The 22,331-nt window shown below is 43.6% G+C and overlaps 3 protein-coding genes across 3 annotated transcripts in view; 2 read left to right on the forward strand and 1 right to left on the reverse strand.

Moving 5' to 3' along the window:
- Nucleotides 1-3,972, forward strand: part of LOC116399063 (integrin alpha-5-like) — a 45,918-nt gene extending 41,946 nt beyond the window's left edge. The window contains exons 27-30 of the mRNA XM_031875921.1: nt 1,151-1,264; nt 1,910-2,011; nt 2,106-2,228; nt 3,096-3,972. Of these exons, the coding sequence (XP_031731781.1) occupies nt 1,151-1,264; nt 1,910-2,011; nt 2,106-2,228; nt 3,096-3,179 (423 nt within the window). The 3' untranslated portion in view covers nt 3,180-3,972. The remainder of the gene's footprint in view (nt 1-1,150; nt 1,265-1,909; nt 2,012-2,105; nt 2,229-3,095) is intronic.
- A 2,583-nt stretch (nt 3,973-6,555) lies between these two features.
- Nucleotides 6,556-8,774, forward strand: LOC116399071 (tripartite motif-containing protein 16-like; the record flags this gene model as incomplete). The annotated part of the gene is made up of 1 exon (XM_031875930.1): nt 6,556-8,774. A coding segment is annotated over one exon (1,131 nt), but the record flags the coding sequence as incomplete, so codon positions are not given.
- A 489-nt stretch (nt 8,775-9,263) lies between these two features.
- On the reverse strand, nt 9,264-15,301 carry LOC116399087 (EF-hand and coiled-coil domain-containing protein 1). Its single transcript, XM_031875955.1, has 9 exons — nt 14,557-15,301; nt 12,618-13,059; nt 12,388-12,522; nt 12,049-12,128; nt 11,701-11,830; nt 11,477-11,615; nt 10,673-10,771; nt 9,682-9,751; nt 9,264-9,588 (listed from the first exon to the last, which is right to left on the reverse strand). Exons 1-9 carry the CDS (start codon nt 15,161-15,163, stop codon nt 9,419-9,421), a joined length of 1,872 nt encoding a protein of 623 aa, XP_031731815.1. The 5' UTR covers nt 15,164-15,301; the 3' UTR covers nt 9,264-9,418.
- Nucleotides 15,302-22,331: the final 7,030 nt, after the last annotated feature.

The following is a 22,331-nucleotide window of genomic DNA, read 5'->3' on the forward strand; positions in this document are numbered from 1 at the left end:
CAGGACAGACGAGCTGACTCCACGTGTCCCATGAAGACGCCCAGGAGGTGTTTGTTTTCCTCCTTCTCGTTCCTCCTCTCGACTCAGCATGTGGAGGGAATCATGGTGACGCTGTTCTCTCCAAATAAAACCACAACAGAGGCTCTTTAAATCCAGTCAACGGCCCTTGTGTTGGGTGTTCAGTCCCACACGGGAGTGTGTTTTTATTAGTGGCTCTTTACTGAGGTTTTAATGCAACTTTTCTTTTGCAGTCCCGTGTGGGTTCTGCACATTCATGTAGTTTATTTAGACCACAATAGTCCAGTCACATTGTAGGAAGAGGTAGCACCGGCCTCTGAACTGGAATTATAATGACATTATTTCTTTCAGTAGAGGAAATGGGGATAGATATAATGAGCTCTGGTCAACATCTGCTGCTTGCTGTGATCGTTTGTGAGATGAAGTTAATTGGGTTTGTGATTCACTGGGTACCTCTTCGTGCAGCTTGCGTCACTGACTGTAATGTTTGACTGCTAATCTCTTCTGGTATTCAAATGAACCGCCTTTAAGATTCTTCCCAGCATCCATGCTCCACTGAAATGACTTTTGAAACTGTGTACCTGCCTAAAAATAGCCAGAGATACACATTAGTAACAAACGAACAAAAGCCCCTCTAAACGTTAAAAACTACGATGACACTAATTAGGAGCATGAGTGAAAAGCAGACAGGACATAAGATTAGATAACTACGTTACACGGCCGTGGCATCGTGGGGGAAGTGTTGATCGCTTTCTTGGAAGTAGTCAGATCCCTAAAGTAGCAACACCGCAATACTAAAACACTATACACTACAAATAAAAGTTGTGCATTGAAAAAGTCAGCAAAATGTACTAATTGCATGTACAAATAGACCTCTCACAATTAGGTTGGAGCCACAGTTCACCCCTACCACCTAACTACTTTCTACACATGTACTCTTGAACAGTATTACATACTAAAATGTCCTTTCATATTTTATGATTTCTGCAGAAGAAGCTGCAGTAGATCATTGTGGTTTGAGGCTTCGAGGCCCAAATCAGCCAAACCAATCAGTTATATGACAATGAATCGTGCTGGGTGCTGCAGTAGCTGCGTGCTGTGCATGTGTGACGGTGGCTTTGTCCCTCTGCAGACGTGCTCGGCGGTGGAGTGCTGGCAGCTGCAGTGTCACGTCGGGCTGCTGGAGAGAGGCGCCAACGCTATCCTGACTTTGCGCTCCAGACTATGGGCCGAGACCTTCATCGAGGTGAGACGACAGGACGCAGCTCTGCACGTTTGTTCACATGTAACATCTCGGTACGGGACACTGGAGTCAAGAGGGAAACGCAGACCAATCTGTGGTCGTATACTGCCCTCTGTTGGCCGGGTCATCAAACTACAATTACAGATGTGTGGCCTAACTCAATTATAATAGCAGCAAACAACACAATATCTAGTTAACAGTAGACAGGATGATGGAAGATGATGCTGTGAATATCTGTTAGGGATTGTTTGGCTTGATGTGGGTAAACTCTTAAAGGGACAGGTCACCCCAAAATCAAAACTACATATTTTTCCTCTTTACCTATTGAGATTAAGACACAGACCTTGTTGTGAGTATCATGAAGGGACTTTTTTTTCTTTCAACCATAGTTGCTACACAGCTGCTCTCAACAAGGTCCGTTTGTTATTGTGAGTATATTTTTAGCGCTTTGGGCACCACAAGCCCAGCACCGTATAGTCCCATTAGATTGGAGAGAAGGCAGACATCTCTACGGCCGATATCTCCAACATTAGGTAACTCACATTAAAACAATCTAGAAGGATGAATAGCACTGCAGGAGTGAACTGTCCCTATAAGATACTGGCAGCCTTCAAGCCCTTATTAACATGTTTGTTTGCTTGTCCACAGAGGGCCTATAAGCAGTATGTTCTGGAGTGCTCTGTCCAGTACAAGGTGGACAGGATGCCGTATTCAATTCTTCCCAAGTTCAAGCCATCAGGATCCAAAAAGGTAACTTCCTCCGGTTTATTTTTATTTTTACATGGAGATGTCTGTGAAAGGTCTGCGGAGGCTCATCTGGTCGCTGTGGTTTCCTGTGGTTCAGGTGGTGACAGCTGTGATGTGGAACAAGCCGGACAGTCCGTTCCCTGTTCCAGTGTGGATCATCATCCTGGCTGTTCTAGCTGGGTTGTTATTACTCGCCCTGCTCATATATCTGCTCTACAAGGTAATGCGTCGATAAAGATATGTTTCTGACTGGTTGGGATTTGTTCAAATTTAAAATCAGGACACCTCAGGTACAGTTTAAAAGGGGGTTAGTTGGTGTTACTACAGGGACCAAATGACACAGGTCTACAGGTCTACGGAGCACCATTTCAATAGATAAAGAGACGCAAAAACACTACAAAAAGATACAAAACCACTACAGAGACATGCAAACCCCAACTAAAAAGAAACGCATAACGACTGCAGATGACAAATAAAATGACCACAGAGACATAAAAACGAAATTAAGACTCACCAAACGACCACAAAGAGACACAACTCAACTACAAAAAGACAAAACGACTGCAAAGAGACACAACACAACTACAAAAAGAGATGCAAAATGATTGCAAAGACAGACAAAACAAAAAGAGATGCAAAAACCCCATAAAATGACAAACAATGTCCACAAAGAGATGCAAACAGACCAGAAAGAGACAAATACTGTCCACAAAGAGAGCGCAAAACATCTGCATAGAAAGAGACACAAAACAACTACAGAACGACTACAAAAAAATCTAAGTGGCCTTGTTCCAAGTGTCTTGCTCCAGCACGATGATGTACATATTTAACAATGTCTTGATAAAATATGTTTTAGCTCAAAAAGAGTTGAATTTGATAGAAACAAACTTATTTCCAGGCCACGGTGGACCAACATCACAAATGCTTTTTCTATGAAGAAAACTGAACTGTACAACTTGTTACGTAAAGAAGAGTGTAAAACCTGTGAGAGGAATAGTCATTTATACAGATAGCCTTCCACTCACAGTCCAGACTTTGTGTGAGATTGAGTCAAATCTGATCGTCCTCTCTCCATGTTTCTCTCCAGATGGGCTTCTTCAAAAGGTCAGACCCGTACGGCACCACCATGGAGAAGGCCCAGCTCAAACCCCAGGCGTCCTCTGAAGCCTAGATCCGAGCCGGAGCCTCCCCCGCAGCTGCTCCAAAGAACTGGAATCATCGTCTCTTTTCCCAAACAAATAAGGAAACGTGCTAATGGAAAAAAAAGCCTGCAACCCATTTATGAAGGGACAGCTACGGGTGCTGTATCACTGGACCTGCACTAAAATGCCTAAGCAGGAAAGACCACAACGGTCGTGCGGTTGAATATGCACTGCTGTTTCGAACATGACGGCGACGAGGGTTCACCCGTCAAGAAGCTCATCTCTGCTGACCCTGAAAGGATTAGAACTTCATAGCCCATATCAGTACAGGAAAAGAAATGCACCTCCAACAAAAAGGCACTCATGCTACCGTATTTCTCCATTCCTAAAAGGTGCGTTCAGGCCATGTTTGCAATCCCAGCGTTCAATATGCCTTTGTGTGATTTATACACCACTCTTTATTTATGGCACAGTGCTTTTCCTATTGGTTGTTGAATGTTGTGCTGTAACTGTCTGCAGGACAATCCTGACGAAACTGCAACGCTTAACTTGAACTATTCCTCTCCCACATTGGGAGGTATTGTGTGTATGTCGTGTTGTATGTAACGTGTTCATTGGTGTTGTGACCCAGAATAAAAGCATCGTTTTGTATACCCACCAACAATGTTTCTCTGTGCTACTTGTGAAAGTTTTGGAGATGAAAAGTGTAATAACCACAGATCATAGTCATTGTAGTCTGGAACAAACACCCCTGATGTTCTTTTTCATCTCAGGTTTTGAGATGACAGATAATGTTTTTTTGCATTTTATATTTAACTGTTTATCGGTTCTCCATCGTTGGTAATCCAAAACAACTGCATTGCTCTACTCTACATTTCCTCCCTCTGCAGGTGGTATATGTTACTACCAGTATACATCAGCTTGTCTTCTGATGCCTTTAAGTGCTATCACAAAAGTTAGTATTTTACAGTCTTTCCACAATTGTTAACACACGTTTTCTGAGTCTTTGGCCCATTTAGTCAAAACTCTAAACACAAAACTCAGCAAATCTCAGTATTCCTGACTAAATACAAAGAGACACAAAACAACTCAAAAGAGCCACAGAACAATAACCAACAAGGCTAAACAATTATTCAAATCTCTGTGTCTTAGTGGGGCCTTTTGCATGTCTGTGTCCAGGGGCACTGAAGGCAGTTGGTGATGCATGGTATGTGAATACAACACACTTTCTTTGTGTTTTTCTCCAGAAAGAAAACAGGAAGCCGGGTTCTCATACATGCTGATACTGATATTTAGCGTGGGGTGGGTTTCTGTGCTCTTGTGCTGCCTGTAAATCTTCCTTTCACCTCCTGTATGAGTTCATTTAGTGAACTCTATCTTAGTGTAATTACTGTGGCCGGTTAGTTAGTTGTCACTGCTTGAACCTGCCATGTTAAAAAGGCCAACACCACCTGTTATATTCCTTAAGTCCTCCAATAAACAGCATAACCACTGACCTGCTGGAAAAGAGTTGCAGAGCATCCAGACAGCAGCAGCAGCAGACTGGACAGCTCACTTTACGCCAACCTATCAGGTTTGCAGATATAAAGGTATAAATAATCATGTTAGGTATGCAGCTGCTCTCACGAGGTGCACAATCAGCTTCAGGTTCAACTCTTCTTCTTTTAATTCAGCTCCCAGATTGTGATCCTCTCTCTGCCATCGTTTGTTCTGCTAGAACCTCAGGTGGTGGAAAACTGCTACGACACCTTCCTTAATAACTTGCATGTTTTTGAATGCAGGGGAAGACTTGGGACTGAATGTCAACTGTGTTATATTCTCGCAGAGAGACACCTCGTGGTTTTTAGGAGACATGTATAAAGCACATTCAGTCATGGACACATTGACCTGTTGAGGAAAAGTTAAATGCTGGGGGCTGAAGCCCCCCTAAAATGTTCTTCAGCCCCCCCAAATAATTTGGCATTATTGGATTTAAAAAAAAAAAAAAAATGTTTTCTTTTTTTGGTGATGTCGTTAAATTAAACTATTGTTTCTCAAATTGACAAGTTATTTATAACTCTAACATGCTACATATGTGCGTGCGTTCTGGTTTGTATGTTTTCTCCCCCTTCAAATTACAATCCACTAGCCTATCATCATACTTAACGATGTAAAGTTGACACTGTCAGGTCCATTCTCCATCCATTGTGTGCGGTCCCTTTAAGAATTAGGATTTGGGAGTGACGCGGATATGAAAGCTAGTTTATCCGTCTTTCCTTTACAAGCAGGAAAATTATTTCTCTCTTTATTTGAGAAAAGTTCATATTTGTGTTGTCAAATTTCACTATGACCCTGAAATTCTGTCTCTTGTGTTATCCTATACTGAATGCAAGTAAAACTATAGAGCAAAATCACACTCTTTCTGATTGAACCAATCTATGAACTGTCTGAAACAATGGATATCGGCGGCCCAAAACAGGCCCCAAAAAAATTGCGCAAACATGCCACTCCCCCTGGGGCTATGCCCCCCCTTTCTTTCAATCCTAGAAACGCCCCTGCTGCAGCAGTAAAGCAGGCGCTGCACCGGACCGTCTTGGTGAAGAGGGAGCTGAGCCGGAAGGCAAAGCTCTCAATTTACCACTCGGTCTACGTTCCTACCCTCACCTATGGTCACAAAATCTGGGTCGTGACCGAAAGGACAAGGTCGCGGCTACAAGCAGCCGAAATGAGCTTCCTCCGTGGTGGCCGGGCTCAGCCTTAGAGATAGGGCAGGGGTCTCAAACTCCCGGCCCGCACGTCATTTTATCGCCCGCACGTCATTTTATCGCCCGCACGTCATTTTACAATATTTTTACACTTGAATAAACAATAATCAAATGCAGAGAGTTATTTCACAATATGTTACGAGTAGTTACATTTACAACCGGCCCTTTGTGGGCGACCATGATGCTGATGTGGCCCGGAGTGAAAATGAGCTGGAGCTCGGTCATCAGGAGGGAGCTTGGAGTCGAGGCGCTACTCCTTCGTGTCGAAAGGAGTCAGCTGAGGTGGTTCGGGCATCTAATTAGGATGCCTCCTGGACGCCTCCCACTGGAGGTTTTCCAGGCACGTCCAACTGGGAAGAGACCCCGGGGAAGACCCAGAACACGCTGGAGGGATTACATCTCCCAGCTGGCCTGGGAATGCCTCGGGATCCCCCAGAATGAGCTGGAACATGTTGCCGGTGAGAGGGAAGTCTGGGTCGGCCTGCTTGACCTGCCGCCACCGCGACCCGACCCCGGATAAGCGGAGGAAAATGGATGGATGGATAGTCTTTCTGATAAATGAGTTGATACAAATTATTTATTGGTTAAAATGCTGATGTTTCTTAATGTAAATTAATAAATAATCATGTCTGCACTTAGAAATGTTAGTAGTCTTTAATAAACCGTCGACACAGTCTCAGCTGCAGCAGAAAGGACTGAGAGGCAGAGAGAGCTGGAGGTGAGTCGACTAAACATCCAGCAGAGAATCCAGGACAGAGAGAAAGACATGAAGCTGCTTCAGCAGGAGGTGGAGGCCGTCAATCGCTCTGCCGACGAAGCGGTGAAGGACAGCGAGAAGATCTTCACCGAGCTGATCCGTCTCATGGAGAAAAGAAGCTCCGATGTGAAGCAGCAGGTCAGATCCCAGCAGAAAAGTGAAGTGAGTCGAGTCAAAGAGCTTCAGGAGAAGCTGGAGCAGGAGATCTCTGAGCTGAAGAGGAAAGACGCTGAGCTGAAGCTGCTCTCACACACAGAGGATCACAACCAGTTTCTACACAACTACCCCTCACTGTCACCACTCAGAGAACCTACAGACTCGTCCGGCATCGATATCCGTCCTCTGAGCTACTTTGAGGACGTGACGGCGGCTGTGTCAGAAGTCAGAGATAAACTACAGGACGTTCTGAGAGAGAAGTGGACAAACGTCTCACTGGCAGTGACTGAAGTGGACGTTTTACTGTCTCCTTCACAAGCAGAGCCCAAGACCAGAGCTGAGTTCTTAAGATATTCAAGTGAAATCACACTGGATCCAAACACAGCACACATGCTGCTGTTATTATCTGAGGGGAACAGAAAAGCAACAGTTACGAATGAACATCAGTCTTATTCTAGTCACCCAGACAGATTCACTTCATGTTGTCAGGTCCTGAGTAGAGAGAGTCTGACTGGACGTTGTTACTGGGAGGTGGAGTGGAGAGGAGGAGTTTATGTAGCAGTCGCATACAAGAATATCAGCAGAACAGGGAACTATTATGAATGTGTGTTTGGATCTAATGACAAATCTTGGGCGTTACATTGTAACAAAAACAGTTTTATATTTTGGTCCAACAATATCAAAACTCCCGTCTCAGGTCCTCAGTCCTCCAGAGTAGGAGTGTACCTGGATCACAGAGCAGGTATTCTGTCTTTCTACAGCGTCTCTGAAACCATGACTCTCCTCCACAGAGTCCAGACCACATTCACTCAGCCTCTCTATGCTGGACTTTGGTTTTATCGTCATGGAGACACTGCTGAGTTCTGTAAACTAAAATAGACAGAAGTGATTTATGGAACAGCAAATTAATTTCTGTTAAACTCATTTTGTGTCCATTTTTGCTGAGACCTGATTCTTTTCACCTGTCAATCAAACATTGAGGGCGGTACTTTGACATCTTGTCATTATTGTTGTGTACATGTTTGAGTTTCTTTAGGTGGAGCTCCTTCCTGTGTCTGTTAAACCATGGAGGCTATCACTGCTCATGATGATCTTTGTTGACCTGAACTGACATTTCTCTGCAGGAAAATGTAAACTTCTCTGAGGTCTAAATGTTTGTTGAAAATGTGTATTGATGAATTTGTTTGTTGTTGTTTCTCTTCCACTGCATGTGTCTTAAAGAGAGAAATCACCAGAGCTTCTTTTATCCAAGATATTTTGTTCTCACCACTTTCTGTAAAGATATCTTTCATTAAATTTACATTTATTTGTTTCAAAGACTAAATGTTGCTGTTGTCTGAATTGATGTGTCATACTGATGGATGTGAACACATTGAAGGTTTACATGATAAAGAAAGTAATCTTGTTTCAAGAAGATAAAAGACTCTGATCTTGTTGTAAGAACAATCAGTCTATTGAGAAGGAAACTCGTCTCTTTTTTTTAAGATCCAATGATTTTATATTAAAGTCTCTTTCAATTATTTTACAACGTGTAGTTGTCTTAAAGGAAGACCTTCTTTCAGTGGTCTAGGATTCAAACTGCCTGCAGTCATCAGAGTGTTCCTGTCAGTGGGTTTAGTGGGAATACTTGTTTGTAGCTTTTCTAACTCACCACTGAACTCAAGACAAATATCATTCCAGATCAGCTCCAAACTGCCTCATGAGGAGCAGAATGAATCCACATCTCTGGTTACTAGTAAATCCTTCTCATCAGCAATGAGAGCTCTGCTCTTCAGCAGCATGTCAGTGTGTCTTGTATGTAGGAGGGCAAAGCGTTCAGCAGCTTCTTCATGTGTGAGTCCACAAACATGTGAGACTTGAGATGAATCCTCACATGTTAAGTTCAACTGTTACTATTTAGTTTGGACACAACTTGTTGTATTTTATATTTCAACCACAAGATGGCGCCATGATATTTAAAGCACACACAGGTGACACGTTAATGCAGGTGATACATGTCATTCTATTATAGGATGCCTTGTCAACATGTTTGTAACTTAGGCTTCTTGCTCGGCCCTGAAGAAGACACTTGTGGAAACGTTGGGCTTTTGATTCAGCACAATGTTGTTGAAATAAATAGAGATTGATGAAGTGAACAAGTGTGTGTGTGTGTGTGTGTGTGTGTGTGTGTGTGTGTGTGTGTCCAGCAGCACAAGTTTGATGAGGTTGAGCTGTTTCTTTGTTTGAAATTCATAATGCACAATATGCACATATGTGGATTTTTCCATGTGAAACCTTTTGATCCACTGACGTTGAGTATATGAGTTGCAGTGTGAGTGTGTCCAGATCCGACAGTAAGTGGCCTCGTAAACATGAGACACTGTTTAGAGTCTGCAGTCAAATATATCATTTTGATGACGATTCATCAGAATCAAAGCTGGTAATAAAGTGTTTGGATAAAACGATTTAATCATTGAAATTGAATAGATACAGAATAGAACACGAAGAGCGTAAATACAATAAATCTTTAAATACATTGAACCAGTTTCAAAATCTCCACAACTGGGACACTTTTATGAGTGCAAACAAGCCGAAGATAAAAGGTGGGAAAAGGATAAGTACGACAGTTCATCTAGCAGGAGATGAGCAGAGGGTTGACGCTGCTGGTTTTACACCCTGAAGATGAAACCAGGGGTTTCTCTCTGCTCTCTCCTCCTTCGTCATCCCCTCCGATCCCAAGGAGATCCCTGGAGGACAGCCGGACACAGAGGGCGTCAGCTACCTGCAAGACCTGAGACGGACCTGGGCGGGGAAAAGTACCACCAATCAATTTTAGTAAGGCGCAACACTAAACTATGACTACATGGACAACTGAGGGATGCAGAACACACCTACCGTCTCCACTCCTGCTGCACACATCCAGAGTGTCCATCACGATCTTCCCCAGGGCCCTGCGGGACACGTTCTGCAGACAGGGTGAGAGGCGTTTCACTTCAGTTTTGGATGTTTGTCTTTTTCATTTTATTGATAGACAGAAATGTACAACATGAAAAACCAACACATCCTCATACTTTAATGACAGAAAAGTTTGTCTGCCAATGACTCCCAGAGCGACATTTATGACTGGAGAGAATCAGTCGTACGTTTTAAACACGTGGTTAACGCCGTGAATTGAAAGGAAACCACTGCTTGGTTTTCTAAGTATGTTTGTTGCGTGACTTAGGTCACACACGTGACGTGGCGATACTTACATGAAGTAAAGTAAGTACGTTACATGAGTCAAAGTAAGTCAGGGCTGACTTTTGGTTTCACACGGGACACGAACACAGGTGTCCCGGGTGAAAGTCCCGTGTTGCTCTCTGTGTACTCTGTTGCTCTTTGTACTACATCACATGACTTCCTTTTTTGCCCCCATAATATATATCCCATAATATCTACGACCACTAGAGTTTGTCATCTAACAACAGATGTAAATGTGGTTCTTAATAAGCTACTTGCGGAGAGATTTTTTGGGGGAGGACGCTCTGTGAAAAACACATACCAAACAGTAAAAACACAAAAAACGACATAAAGTCCCAAATCCAGCCTATAGAGCTTGATATGAACATACATAACATACTGTATATTGTGAAGCTTAATACAGATCATTAGAGGGGAACAGTATGGAGCACAGTTTCACTGTATCCACTTAGCTTAAACACACTAATCTTTGTTTTGGTGTGTATCCTTCATCCTTCATCTCAGCAGCCCACTGACATCCAACTAGGATGGAATGAACACTAGATGGCAGTGAAGAGGTTTGTGTGTGTGTGTGTGTGTGTGTGCGTGTGTGTGTGTGTGTGTGTGTGTGTGTGTCTGAGGTGAAAGCGCGTGTCGTGTTAATAACCTTGTTGCGTAGCTGCAGCAGCAGTGTGAGGGCATCCGCGAGTTTGTCCTCCAGCATCGACAGACGCGTCTTCGTCTTGTCCTCCTCTTCCTCGGGCCTCTGGGAAACAGTGAGGAGGAACACATGAATGCAAACAAGCTCCTAAACTGTGTCCACAGTATCAGCAGTCAGAGGAGTAACCAGTTCCTAAAACCCCCAGCAAAGTTACGTTTCTGGGGCACTGAGCGCTTTCACACACAGGGAGATAGCTGGCCATGTTTCATGACACAGACATATGAACTAATAATCTGTCCTTGTAGGAGGAGCAACTTCAAATACAAGGGGATGGGAGCTTCAGCTCAACATACATTTCTCTATCTGGATGCAGAACCACGATGATGGTGGGTTGATTAACCTTTGAGGTTGAAGGCAAAGAGACAGACTCAAGTTATTAGCCAGGGCATCTTCTGCATCTTCCTTCTCTTTGACTCCTCGAGGTCATCCAGCTTATTAATGAAGCAGCTTTATTAGTGGCAATGATGGGACTAGCATCGCTCTGTTCATCCTTCAGTGATTCAGTGTTGCTATTTGTCTTTCCTTACATTTGGCCAATACCCAGACTTGTCCACAGTTTAAAAGGAAACTTCTGTATTTTTCAACATGGACCATATTTTCCCATAGTCTTTCATCTAAGTGACTAATGGCGACAACAGTTTTTTTTTAATTGGCCGTATTGGGGAAGAAAGCTAAACTTATACATATTAAGACTCCAGAGCTTTACAACTGTTTGCGACTCAGTCTGCACTCCAGGTTCCTCTCTCCCACCTTTTCTTTTTCCAAGCATGTGCTCCCCTCTGGCTGCTCTTGGCTTTGTCCCATCCAGCTGCAGCGCCCCCTGCTGATGAGGTTTCTATCGTGCAGGCAACTCTGAGAGACAACTTGATGGACCGCGTGGTTCTGACATCTGGAGGAATAAGCGAAAACAAAGTGACATTTGCAATTGGAGGAGCGTGTCCACAGTGGCGGCAGCGTGTCAGGTGTTGGCTAACCCTTTGCCCCAGACGTGCGGTCGGTGCTTCTTCACCTCCAACGGGCGGCACTGTCCTTCCTCCCTCGTCCCTCTGTCCTCCTCCTCTTCATCGGAGGCAGCTCTCCCCTCCACCGCTCTCTGCAGACACTCTGTAGAAGCTGTTACTTTACTATTTATATCTAATGTTCTGTTGTTGGTTTTTTTACACTTATTTCACACTTATTTGTTACACGTGTGCTTTTGCTGCTATGACAAGTCCAAAATATCCACCATGGGAAAAAGGTCTAATGCAAAGCCTTAAATACATCAACAGCAACGATTCTAAAAATCTTGTTGGCCAACAGATGGGCCACAAGAGGTCATTCACCTGTCTTGCTGCAGGCGTCTGCTGCTCCGATTGGGTACATTTCCTGATGGGTGGGGTCGTGGATGCAGGTGCAGCGGGATCTGAGGGTGGCAACCAAAAGAGAGAACATAACTCGTTTGTGCTTTGGCATGTGTGTTTATGTTTTAACCTGGTGTGTGCGTGGTGTTTGTTGAAAGTTAACCCCATCTGCTTTTCACCCGAAACTCTCATTCAGTGTGACTTGTGTGTAACTTAAGCTGCTGGCTTTAATGCAGGGAATTTCAAATCAGTAGAGCGCAGAGGCAAATGATGTGTAAATAGATGCACACACATGCCCGTGCACACACACAGTGTTAGTACCTGTACTGGTGTAGCTCAGCCTCCAGTCGGGTGACCCTGGCCTGGAGCTGCGGCACAGACTGAGCCTGCTCCTGGATCGTCCGAACCCTCTGAAGCCCCAAACTCAGAGCCTCCCTGGCCTCCTCCGCCCGCCTCCTGATGGAGAGATCATCCCAGATCATCAAAGCCCTTCCTCTAACCTCCATCCACTCGAAACATCATCCAGTTAACTTCACTTTAAAGACCAAAACCTGATGTGAGCGTTCTCCTTCCTCAGCGCCGACTCCGCCCCGTGAAGCTTGCGCACCTCCTGGTACGCCCAGCGCAGCTCCTCCTCCAGGCGCTCGTTGAACTTCATGGCCTCCTCTAGCTGCCCGTCGCGCGAGGCTCGGATCAGCTTCAGCTCCCTCTCGAGGGGGTCCCGGATGTCCCGTCTCCTCGCCGCCCTCCTCGCCGTGTCTCCTCCGGCGCCACTGCAGTATCCTTTAATCCTGCGCGTCGGCACCAGTTTCCCCTGGTCGAGGGTGATGGAGGTTGTCGGGGTTGAAGCTGCGGTTTTAAAGCTGGTGGGGGGAGGGAGTGTGCGGCTCCCCTCCCGCCGGAGGGCCACCTCCAGGGCCAGGCAGCGAGCGTCGCTCCCCTGCAGCGCCGAGCGGAGGTCCTCCACCAGCTCCCTTAGAGCTGCTACCTCATCTGGAGGAGAAGAAGAAGAAGAAGAAGAAGAAGAGAAAGACAAAAAAGATGAAGAAGACGACAAAAAGGAAGAAGAAGAGGAAGAAGAAGAAGAAAAGGAAGAAGACAGCAAAGAAAAAGAAGACACAAAAGATAACAATCATATCACTTTTCACACTTTCTGTGCTGCTTTTTTCAAGTACTGTACCACCGTATGTTGTAGGTATTTATACTTTACCTGAGTATTTTAACTTTATTCAACTATATACTTTTAACACACTATATCTTAGAGGGAATATTAAATCAATCAATAATAATTTATATAATAATTGAATCATATGTGCAATAATGTGTTTTCAACCACTCAATCTGATTATATTGTATTTTTAGCTTTTGTTGTTTACTTATTTATTCTACCTTTACTGTGTCAGTATTTATTGTACTTTTGTTTTTGTTTTGTTTTGTCCTCTACTGTCCACTTTGCGGCTGAAATCCTGCAAATGTCCCCGCTGTGGGACTAATAAAGGATTATCTTACTTTAATAATCCAATACTGAAATATAATATGGAATACTTTAGTAAAACTATTTGTCTGCACTCCCGTATGTATACATACCTTTACTGAAGTGATGTGTTTAAATGCAGGACGTGTTCTGGTCAGTGTGGTATTGCTACTTTTTCTTATGTAAAGGATCTGAATACATTCTCATTGCTATTTTGGGAGAATGTAAAACTATGGTGGAAATGAACTAAGTGCAAGTGCTCAATGTGCTTGGGTAATTCTGAGGCACTTGTACTTTACTTGGATATTTCCATCTTTATACTTCTACACCACATTTCAGAGGAAAGTATCACACTTTCTACTCCACTAAATGTATCTGGCAGCTTGGTTACTTCACAAGTTCACCACATCAAAAAATATAGAAGATTATAAAATCAAATGTTCAAGATGAAATCCATGGCTCCCTTTTTTCGGCCTCTGACCTCCTCATGTAAAAGCAGGTGTTTCTCCTCCTCATGTTTCAGATGTCCTTGAGTTGTCAGCAGTTACCAAAAAGTGAATCCCCCTCTGAACCTCACAGATAGTTCCATTTCATTCCAGCTCCACCTTGAGCAGTTAATGCAGTCAAAATGCTGCTCACACATTGACATCATATATAACAACATGTCAGTCCCAGCTGGGGACCCTTTTCACATTGTTGTATTGGGACATTTGCTTAAGAAAAGGGGAACTGCCTCCACTCACAGAAGGAGAGAACAGATGGTGGAGGTGAAGAATATCACAGTAAACAAAGTGGGAAAGGTTACAAAATAAGTTTAGGTAACTGGTGCTATTATAAATAATGAATAAATAAATGATGTGTGTTTTATATGAGTCGTCTTTGAGTCATTTCCCATTAACTGCAATAATCTTAAATATATGTGCAACAATTGAAGTTTAGGAACCCCTCAATATTCACTGGAGGCCTTTTAATGTAGTAACATGTGCAATATACAGACATCCAGGCTGGTGCGGTACCTGACTCGCGGTCCTCTGCGGTTCGACCTTTAGTCGATCGGTGAACCGGTCCGTTCTGATCCCTCGCCAGATCAAAACTCACACATTTTCTCCGCCTGACGCGCGGCCACCGGAGCCGGATCTGTCTCTCCACCAGCTCCGTGTCCTCGGTGACGGGCAGGCGCCCGGCGCACTCCCCGGTGCCTCTGCCGCGCGCGCTGCGCACACGGAAATACCCACAGAGGCGCGAGTGGAAGTCTTTAAAGGAGAGCCGGCAGGGTAGCGCGGAGCACGCATCCCCAAACTCCTCGTCTTCCTCGCTCTTTTCTCTATCTCCGGCTCCCCATTTCGTCGTCCTGCTTTCTTTCTCCGCGGCGGCGAGTCCCAGCACGGAGCACAGCGCGGTGAAGTCCTCCGCCGACACCGCGTCGTCCCGGCTGGAGTGGGCCAGGTGGTGGAAGACCTCCTGCAGGTATTGGTCCATCCCGGTGGCCAGGATTACGATCTCGTTATCCGCGCCAGGATCGGGGCAGTGGTGATGTGCCAGCGCGCTCCGGAGCCACTCGCTTTTACGCGCTGCCCGCGGCGAGGGCTGTACGCGCTGCGGGACCAAAGCGATGTGCTCCATGACTGCACGTAAATCGATTCAAGTTTTGCCTCTGGATCTCACCGCATGGAAATCGTAATCACGGGAAATAGCATCGAATATGATTGTAGTCCAGAATTAGGATTTGTTTTTAAAACAGCCCTGAAGTGGGTTTGACGCTGCGCGATTGCCTGGAAACTTCACCTTGGATTCCTTCCCGGTGCATCCAGTCAAGATCTAATCCCCTCCAGTGAGGAAAAAAAAAGTCCCACTGAACCGACTCCACCCTTTTGTGTGCACACTCTGACCGCGCATGTGTGACAGACTGTACCAGTAAGGTGCGTTTCGACGCTTACAGTATGCAAGAAAATACAAACAATTGTGCTGCTGTGGTTGTTTGTTCACAAAAAAAGTGGCTCTCATATCAAGTATTGCCCAAAATACTTTGCAAGACGCATCTATAGCTCACAGTGTTCCTCCGCGGGGAGCACTGAGCGTCCTATATCTGATACATGATCAGATTTATACATGCATGGCACACAAGAGAGCTTTGGAGGTAAATGATATCATTTGCAGAGCCTTGAGGCATTTTGTGGCTCTTGTCATCCGCGGGGACACAAACGATGGGTGAGTCACGGTGGGTTTCACTTTACACCTTTCACCAGAATGAATCTAGAGTGGATCTTGACTCACAGCAACAACGTCTCCTGATAGTCTTCACCTTTTGTTCTCACTAACGTCACGCGGACCTTCACGTGGAAGTCAAAGGAATTTGTTTCCAGGGAGACAGAGCGGCAGGAAATACCTTTCCCCTCCCCTGACCGCCGCTTGTCTCCTCTCACCTGACAGCCATAACAAAGAGAGCGTCTTGGTTACACTCACCTGTGACGAGGCCATACCACACACATTACGCACCAATAACACTCCGCTGCTGCCACCCTGACCGCAGCATTTCACAGAATTCCAGCACATCAGAATTAGTGCCAAAAAACAATTTGGCACTAATTAAGGTATGAAAATGTGTCATAAAATACAATGATGTCAAATCGAAAAACATAAACGAAAAATGATATGAAAAATAAAGTAATTTTACAATTTTCACAATGAATAAAACAAAGCACCATAAGCAAAAAAAGTAAAATATGGCAGTAGAAATTGACTAAAATTACATGATATATAAAGACGTCCAATGAAAAATCAAAGATAACTTCACAGATAATATTTAAACAATGGAATATTTAAAAAAAATTGATCAAATAAAATGTAAAGTAAAATAGCATGCACTCGACACAATGAAATGGAATACATAAAATAAAATTGATTCAATTAAAGGAAATTAAATCAATAAGACATTCAAATCTTTTGGCAAACATTCGTTTTAATGAGTTTTTGACAGACTATGTTTTGACTTTTTAAATCACTTTTTTCAACACACTAATCTATGACTTTTTTTCGACATACTATACTAAAACCTTTTGTTACACTTTTTTAGACATAATATTAGTACTTTTTATGACTCTTTACGGCATACTATACTATGACTTCTGTAACATACTATACTATGACTCTTTTAACATACTTTGCTATGTGTTTTTTAATGACTTTTTTCGACATACCGAACAATGAATGTTTGTTCATGTTTTATTGGACCCCATTCTCCATTCTTTCGAACTCTCTTTATGCTCATGTTCCCTATAACTAAAGTATTCACTGCTTAAATCTCAAGTCTTTTTTCCATAGCTTGATTTTAAGTAACTCCATCAACACACAGATTTTTCTAATTCCCAGGTGGGCCACACCACAGTTGCACAAAACTCTTTATCATACACTCCCATCTCTCCTGCCATTTGTTCTCTTTTCCTGTGTCCCCTCCTTCTCCCACCATGTCTGTGGACACATTCATCCCATGAGTTGTGGCAAATAACACAGAGAAAGACTGAAAACTATTTCAAAAATGTCTATTAAACCTGAAAAAGGGGTATCTTTTATCGTGGAGCGTCTATTTTAAACATTTTAAGAGGAGATACATTTTTAAATCTAGACTTTTTTAAACACTTTGTTACATATTCACTTGAAAATGTATTTTTAAGACATATTTTCCTTTACTGCACCAACTTTATTGTTTTTGTACAAAGTTTCATAATCAATCTGATGGCCTGAACTGTGCCGACATACCATCCTCTATTACCTTTGTTTTGAAAAGGTGTCTGTGTGAAATTTCCACCTATATGACATCTTTGTATTTAAAAGCCTCTGGACTCTAGTTATATAATAAATAATAATTTTGAAAATGAATAAAGCTGTCTACTGTCCATGGATGGAAATGTGTCTTGCAGACCAGAATCATGTCTTGAGTTAAAGACCATACGTTTTCAACTTTGCACATTATATTAATGTACTAACGATGTGGCTGGCAGATGAGTCATCTGAGGTCACATGAGCCCAGAGAGAGAAACCTGAGATATTGTTCAGTCTTTGTTTTGGTTTCCAGCACTCATCTGAATACGGCTGAACCGCAGCGCTCGCGGTGACTCATTGGGGGCTTTTCACCTTTGGAAAGGTGTGTGAGCATAGCGTTTATGTCTGTGCTACTTAAGGCCACTACCCAAAGACAAACAAATTGTCCTGAAGATACAAAAAAAAAAAGAGAGATACTGTGTCGCCTGTGGCCTGTTTCACAGACATGTGGAGGCAGGCAGAGCTTCGTTCAGGTCCTCTGGCTGGTGTCTCGGAAACTATGTTCTTCCTTCCCGGCTGCCGGGAGGAAATTTGTGAACACCGTCAAGGTGTGCACGACAGCCACAGATATTAGCGTCATTAAATGCATGTAGCTACTGGAAGATAATAGCTACTCCTCAGGTGGTGCTCATCATGCAGCAAATTTTGGGTATTTTTGATAGAAATCATATACAGTTTTGGGAAATCAAATGACTATTTTTGAACGACTGTAAATAGATTTTAGCCGAAGATTTGTCAAGTTGCAGAATGTGAGACCCTCCCTCTATCCTCACTGCTATTTCTTAGGAAATAAAGCTCTTGTTTCTCCATCAAGAAGCGTCCAGTAAGAGCACAGGGTTACATAAGTCACATAATAGGTGTTTTGATGAGGGTTAAAGCTCTCTTTATCTGTTCTGCCTATGTGTGTGTGTGTGTGTGTGTATGTGGGGGGGTAACAAGAAGTTAATGTGCAGCTCAGCATGAGTCCCTCTCATTCCTGCTGTCATGCTTCCTCCCTCTGAGAGTTCAGTCTTCCAGCTGCCGCCTGCTGCGGGTAAAAGGACCTGATCTGAAAATGAAAGGATGGGAAGCTGTAAATAAAGAGGGGGGGTTAGGGACTGGAGCTGTGTGTGTGTGTGTGTGTGTGTGTGTGTGTGTGTGTGTGTGTGCGCCCCCAAGTGTGTCCTGTTGTTCACCCCCATGAGAGGAGGAGTGAGGCGGTATCAGTATTGATAGGAGTTGGGTTAAGGCTTTGTGTTGGCTGCCATATGCTCCTCTTGAGGGTCAACAAAAAGACAAATACAGCCACACACTCCCAACACACACACACACACACAGCACATCTTTGAAGTGGTGACGCTGACCGATTTGCCTTGTCAGTCCACAGAGTCTTTGTCCCGGTTTAACCCCCTCAGGGATGTGAAGGTCTCTAAACGTGAGGTCACACACGTTGACCTATTCACCAGCTTTTGGTTTGCGCTCTTACTTTCTTAATTGATCTGCGACCATTTCCTGTCAAAGCCTTTCGGGGCTGAGCCACATGTCAAGGACAGGATGATGGTTGCATAGTATCACATGTGGCTCCAATGTAAAGTCAAAGCGCTACAGGTGGTGTACACCGTAAGTATCTGTCTGCCTTGTTTACTCACTGGCAACGCATTCCATACAATACGGGACGATGTTCAAATGAAAGCAGATTCAAACTGTTGATTAAAAAAGCAAAATGTAGCAAATGTATCAGAAGTGACAGAAATAGCCAAATCGTGCAGAAAACACGTCAAAATGAAAATGAGTCACTGCGAACAAGAGGAGAGTTTAGTTTTGCTGTGCGTTTAACTTTCTATTTCCAGTTTTGGGGATTTTCACACTTTCAGAACAGTTGACGAAAGATAAAAGTAGAAGAGAAAATAATAAAAAAGTACATATAGCCATTAGATAAATGAAGAGGGGGAACAACATACAATATTGTCCTCTGCATTGTAAGAAAAACAAACTTGAACCTGCAATTTACGGGCGGCAGAAACACGCAGATTATCATCTTCGACATCTAGCAGGTACAGAACGACATTAGCATTCATTTTTATGTCCACCTGACAAAGTAAAGTCCAATATTCACACTTCTTTTAGCTCTGTTTTTGGTCTCCACCAACTGAAATGCTCCACTAGTCTGAGCAGGTATAGTTTACTGTTTCTCACAGCTTTTTCCACTTCAAACAGCTGGCTGCTGCTGCCGCCGAAAACATCTCAAATGAGCGCAGAGATGGTGGAAAAAAGTAAGCTGCGGGCCGTAAAACCCGAACAATGAGTCAAAAGACGGTAACACGCTCGGTAGAGCTGAGGGGGAAACTGCAGAGTTGGTTAATAAGTTGATCACTATCAGCAACCCCTTTCACATACAAGTATGATCCATTGTTTAAGTAGCAGTATCTCAAAATGCAAAGTGGTACTTAAGTAGGCCTATGCGTGAGTAAATGTTCTTCCTTATTTTGAATCTCAGAGGCAGCTTTTTTTTCTAAGCTTATGGGGTTTACCAATTATGGGTTTGAAAGTTTAAGACAGTATACAACCAATGATGCTATACAGTGAAGATGTATAGCATCATTGAATTGAATCCGTCTGCCTGGTAGCAAGTTTTTAATTTTTTTCCTGGAAAGAGGCAAATGGTAGGAAATTTAAAAAAAATAGTACTTGTTGAATTGCTTTTTAGTTTAGTCTTGCTTCTTTACAATGTTTTGAACATGATGAAGGCCTAGCGACAGTATCAAGTGTAACCTTGATTTGACAACTGTCACTCTGGACAGTTGTCAAAGATGACAAGGAGAAAACAAAGGACATTACAGCAGACAAATAGTAAAAGGCTGACAAAGTCCATCAGTCCAGCACTAAAGCGTCCAGATGGTCAGACATCCTTGAATGGCCTCCCATTCACCCACTTTGTAGTAGATCATAAACTGAGCACATTGTTCAGCCACATCTGCCAACTTTTAAAGACCAATCCACGTCCTCCTCGTGGGTTTCTGCAAATGTTATGTAGTCGTGTGTGAAAGTAAACACTCCATGGAAGTGACCCATGGAACGGTCCCTCTCCCCAAACACCCCCAAATCATTCTCCATCACGCCGTCTGTGATCGATGAGGAGTGTGTCAACAAGAAGCTTGATGTGAGAAATTAGGTTTTTGACAAGAAACCGGCTCGGATTACTCTTTCAATGGAGATGTGATTTGTTATCTGTGTGTGTGCGTGTGTCTGTGTGTGTGTGTGTGTGTGTGTGTGTGTGTGTCACATTGTAAACAGCACTCCGCCGTGTGACAATGTCAACATTTCCTCATTCCTGAGATATCCAAGGATCACCGGTCCACCTTTGAGCTGTCCCACCTGTGTACAAGGTCGCGGCAAAGATGCATGCATGCGCATTCACATTCAGCCACCCTAACACACACACACACACACACACACACACACACACAATTTGCCAACTGCATTCCTGAGAGCCAGTGAAGAGCACTGGATGAGGTTAAAGGGAGAGCAGATGAGGCGTGTGGCTACAGGTAGAGGCTCCATGGCTCTAAACAGATACAGTCACAGTGTCTGGGTGTGACTGCACACACACCGACACATCCCACCGTGTCCTGTACAGCTGAAAGAGGCCGCTAGTCATTTGTAAACATGTGTAAGGCTTATGTTGCTCAGAATGTTGGCCGTGAATGAATGAAGCATTCCTTGCCATTTGCACATCCACAATACTCATCAATAACCTCCGTCTCACACGTGCACACACACCGACACACACATGCAATGCATTTACACTTCCCTTTAATGCCTCTACATGTATTTCAAACCTCACTTTCAACTATAGGAGGTGTGCTTTCAAACAGGAAGCTGTAGGAAGTAGTGCAGCAGACCAGAATGTTTTAGGAATAAGTAAGAAAATCTTTTTTTTTTTGTTCTGTAAGACATTATGACCTGAGGTCAGCTGCTTGTTCCAATAGGTGCAGAGGAAGCACAGGTCTTCAGACTCCAGTTATTGTCTTAAAAAAACAAAACTAACTGGAAAAAGCAAAAAGAAATATTTTGTATATTTTCATGGTTTGATGTGGTGTAGTGTGCAGAAACGCATCTAAATTCCATTAAGGACCATGCACTGACACAAGGCAGGCGAGGCATATTCATTTATTTATTTTGTTACGATCAGAATCTGAAACAGGGTTATTGTCAAGTGGGTTTTCACACAAGGAATGTGCCTTGGCATTTTGGTGCATATGGTCTCAAGTCATGAACATAAAATACAGAATAAAAAAATATGTAAAATATCTGTTTTAAACTGCAAAGAGCTGCATAGTGTTTAAAACGAGGAGGATGGAATGGGCAACATATTGACCAAGGACTGTGCAGATGTTCACAGTTTAAATATATACAAGTAAACTCAATGGGCTTTACATTAAAATACACACAGCAAGTAACACAGTGAGGAGAATCTAACGAATACAACCCAATTCAATTCCACTCAACCATGAAAATGTAATGACAAACTTAACAGACACAGTAGCTAATCATAAGATAAAAACCAGCAGAGGTGAGAAATGAACAGAGGCCCAAAGCAGAGCCAAAGCAGGGACTTGAGCACTGGAGCATTGTGTTCAGCACTGCGTGAACGCGTGAGGAACTGAAATGAGAATGTTACGGGAACATTAAACAGATTCACGTGGGCCCAATCGTGGCTCTCTGCTCCCAAACAGTAAACACTGAAGACGGAAAAAAAATCCCCCAAACTTCCTGTCGACTTGTTTATGTATTCCGGCTACACACACACACACACACACACACAAATGCACACTCCAGTGTGTGGAGCGGTTTGCCTTCAGCGTTATTTGCAACAAGTTTGAGCAGATTTAACGTGGCCGGACGTCTGTGGTTGTTCATCTCATTGTTTCACCAGCTGTTTTCGGGCTCGGTAGTGACATAGTCATGACGAGCGCGGAAGCCAGGATGAGTT

This window comes from Anarrhichthys ocellatus, unplaced genomic scaffold (genome assembly GCF_004355925.1).
Source record: "Anarrhichthys ocellatus isolate YVR2014 unplaced genomic scaffold, GSC_Weel_1.0 scaffold100, whole genome shotgun sequence".
Taxonomy (NCBI): domain Eukaryota; kingdom Metazoa; phylum Chordata; class Actinopteri; order Perciformes; family Anarhichadidae; genus Anarrhichthys; species Anarrhichthys ocellatus.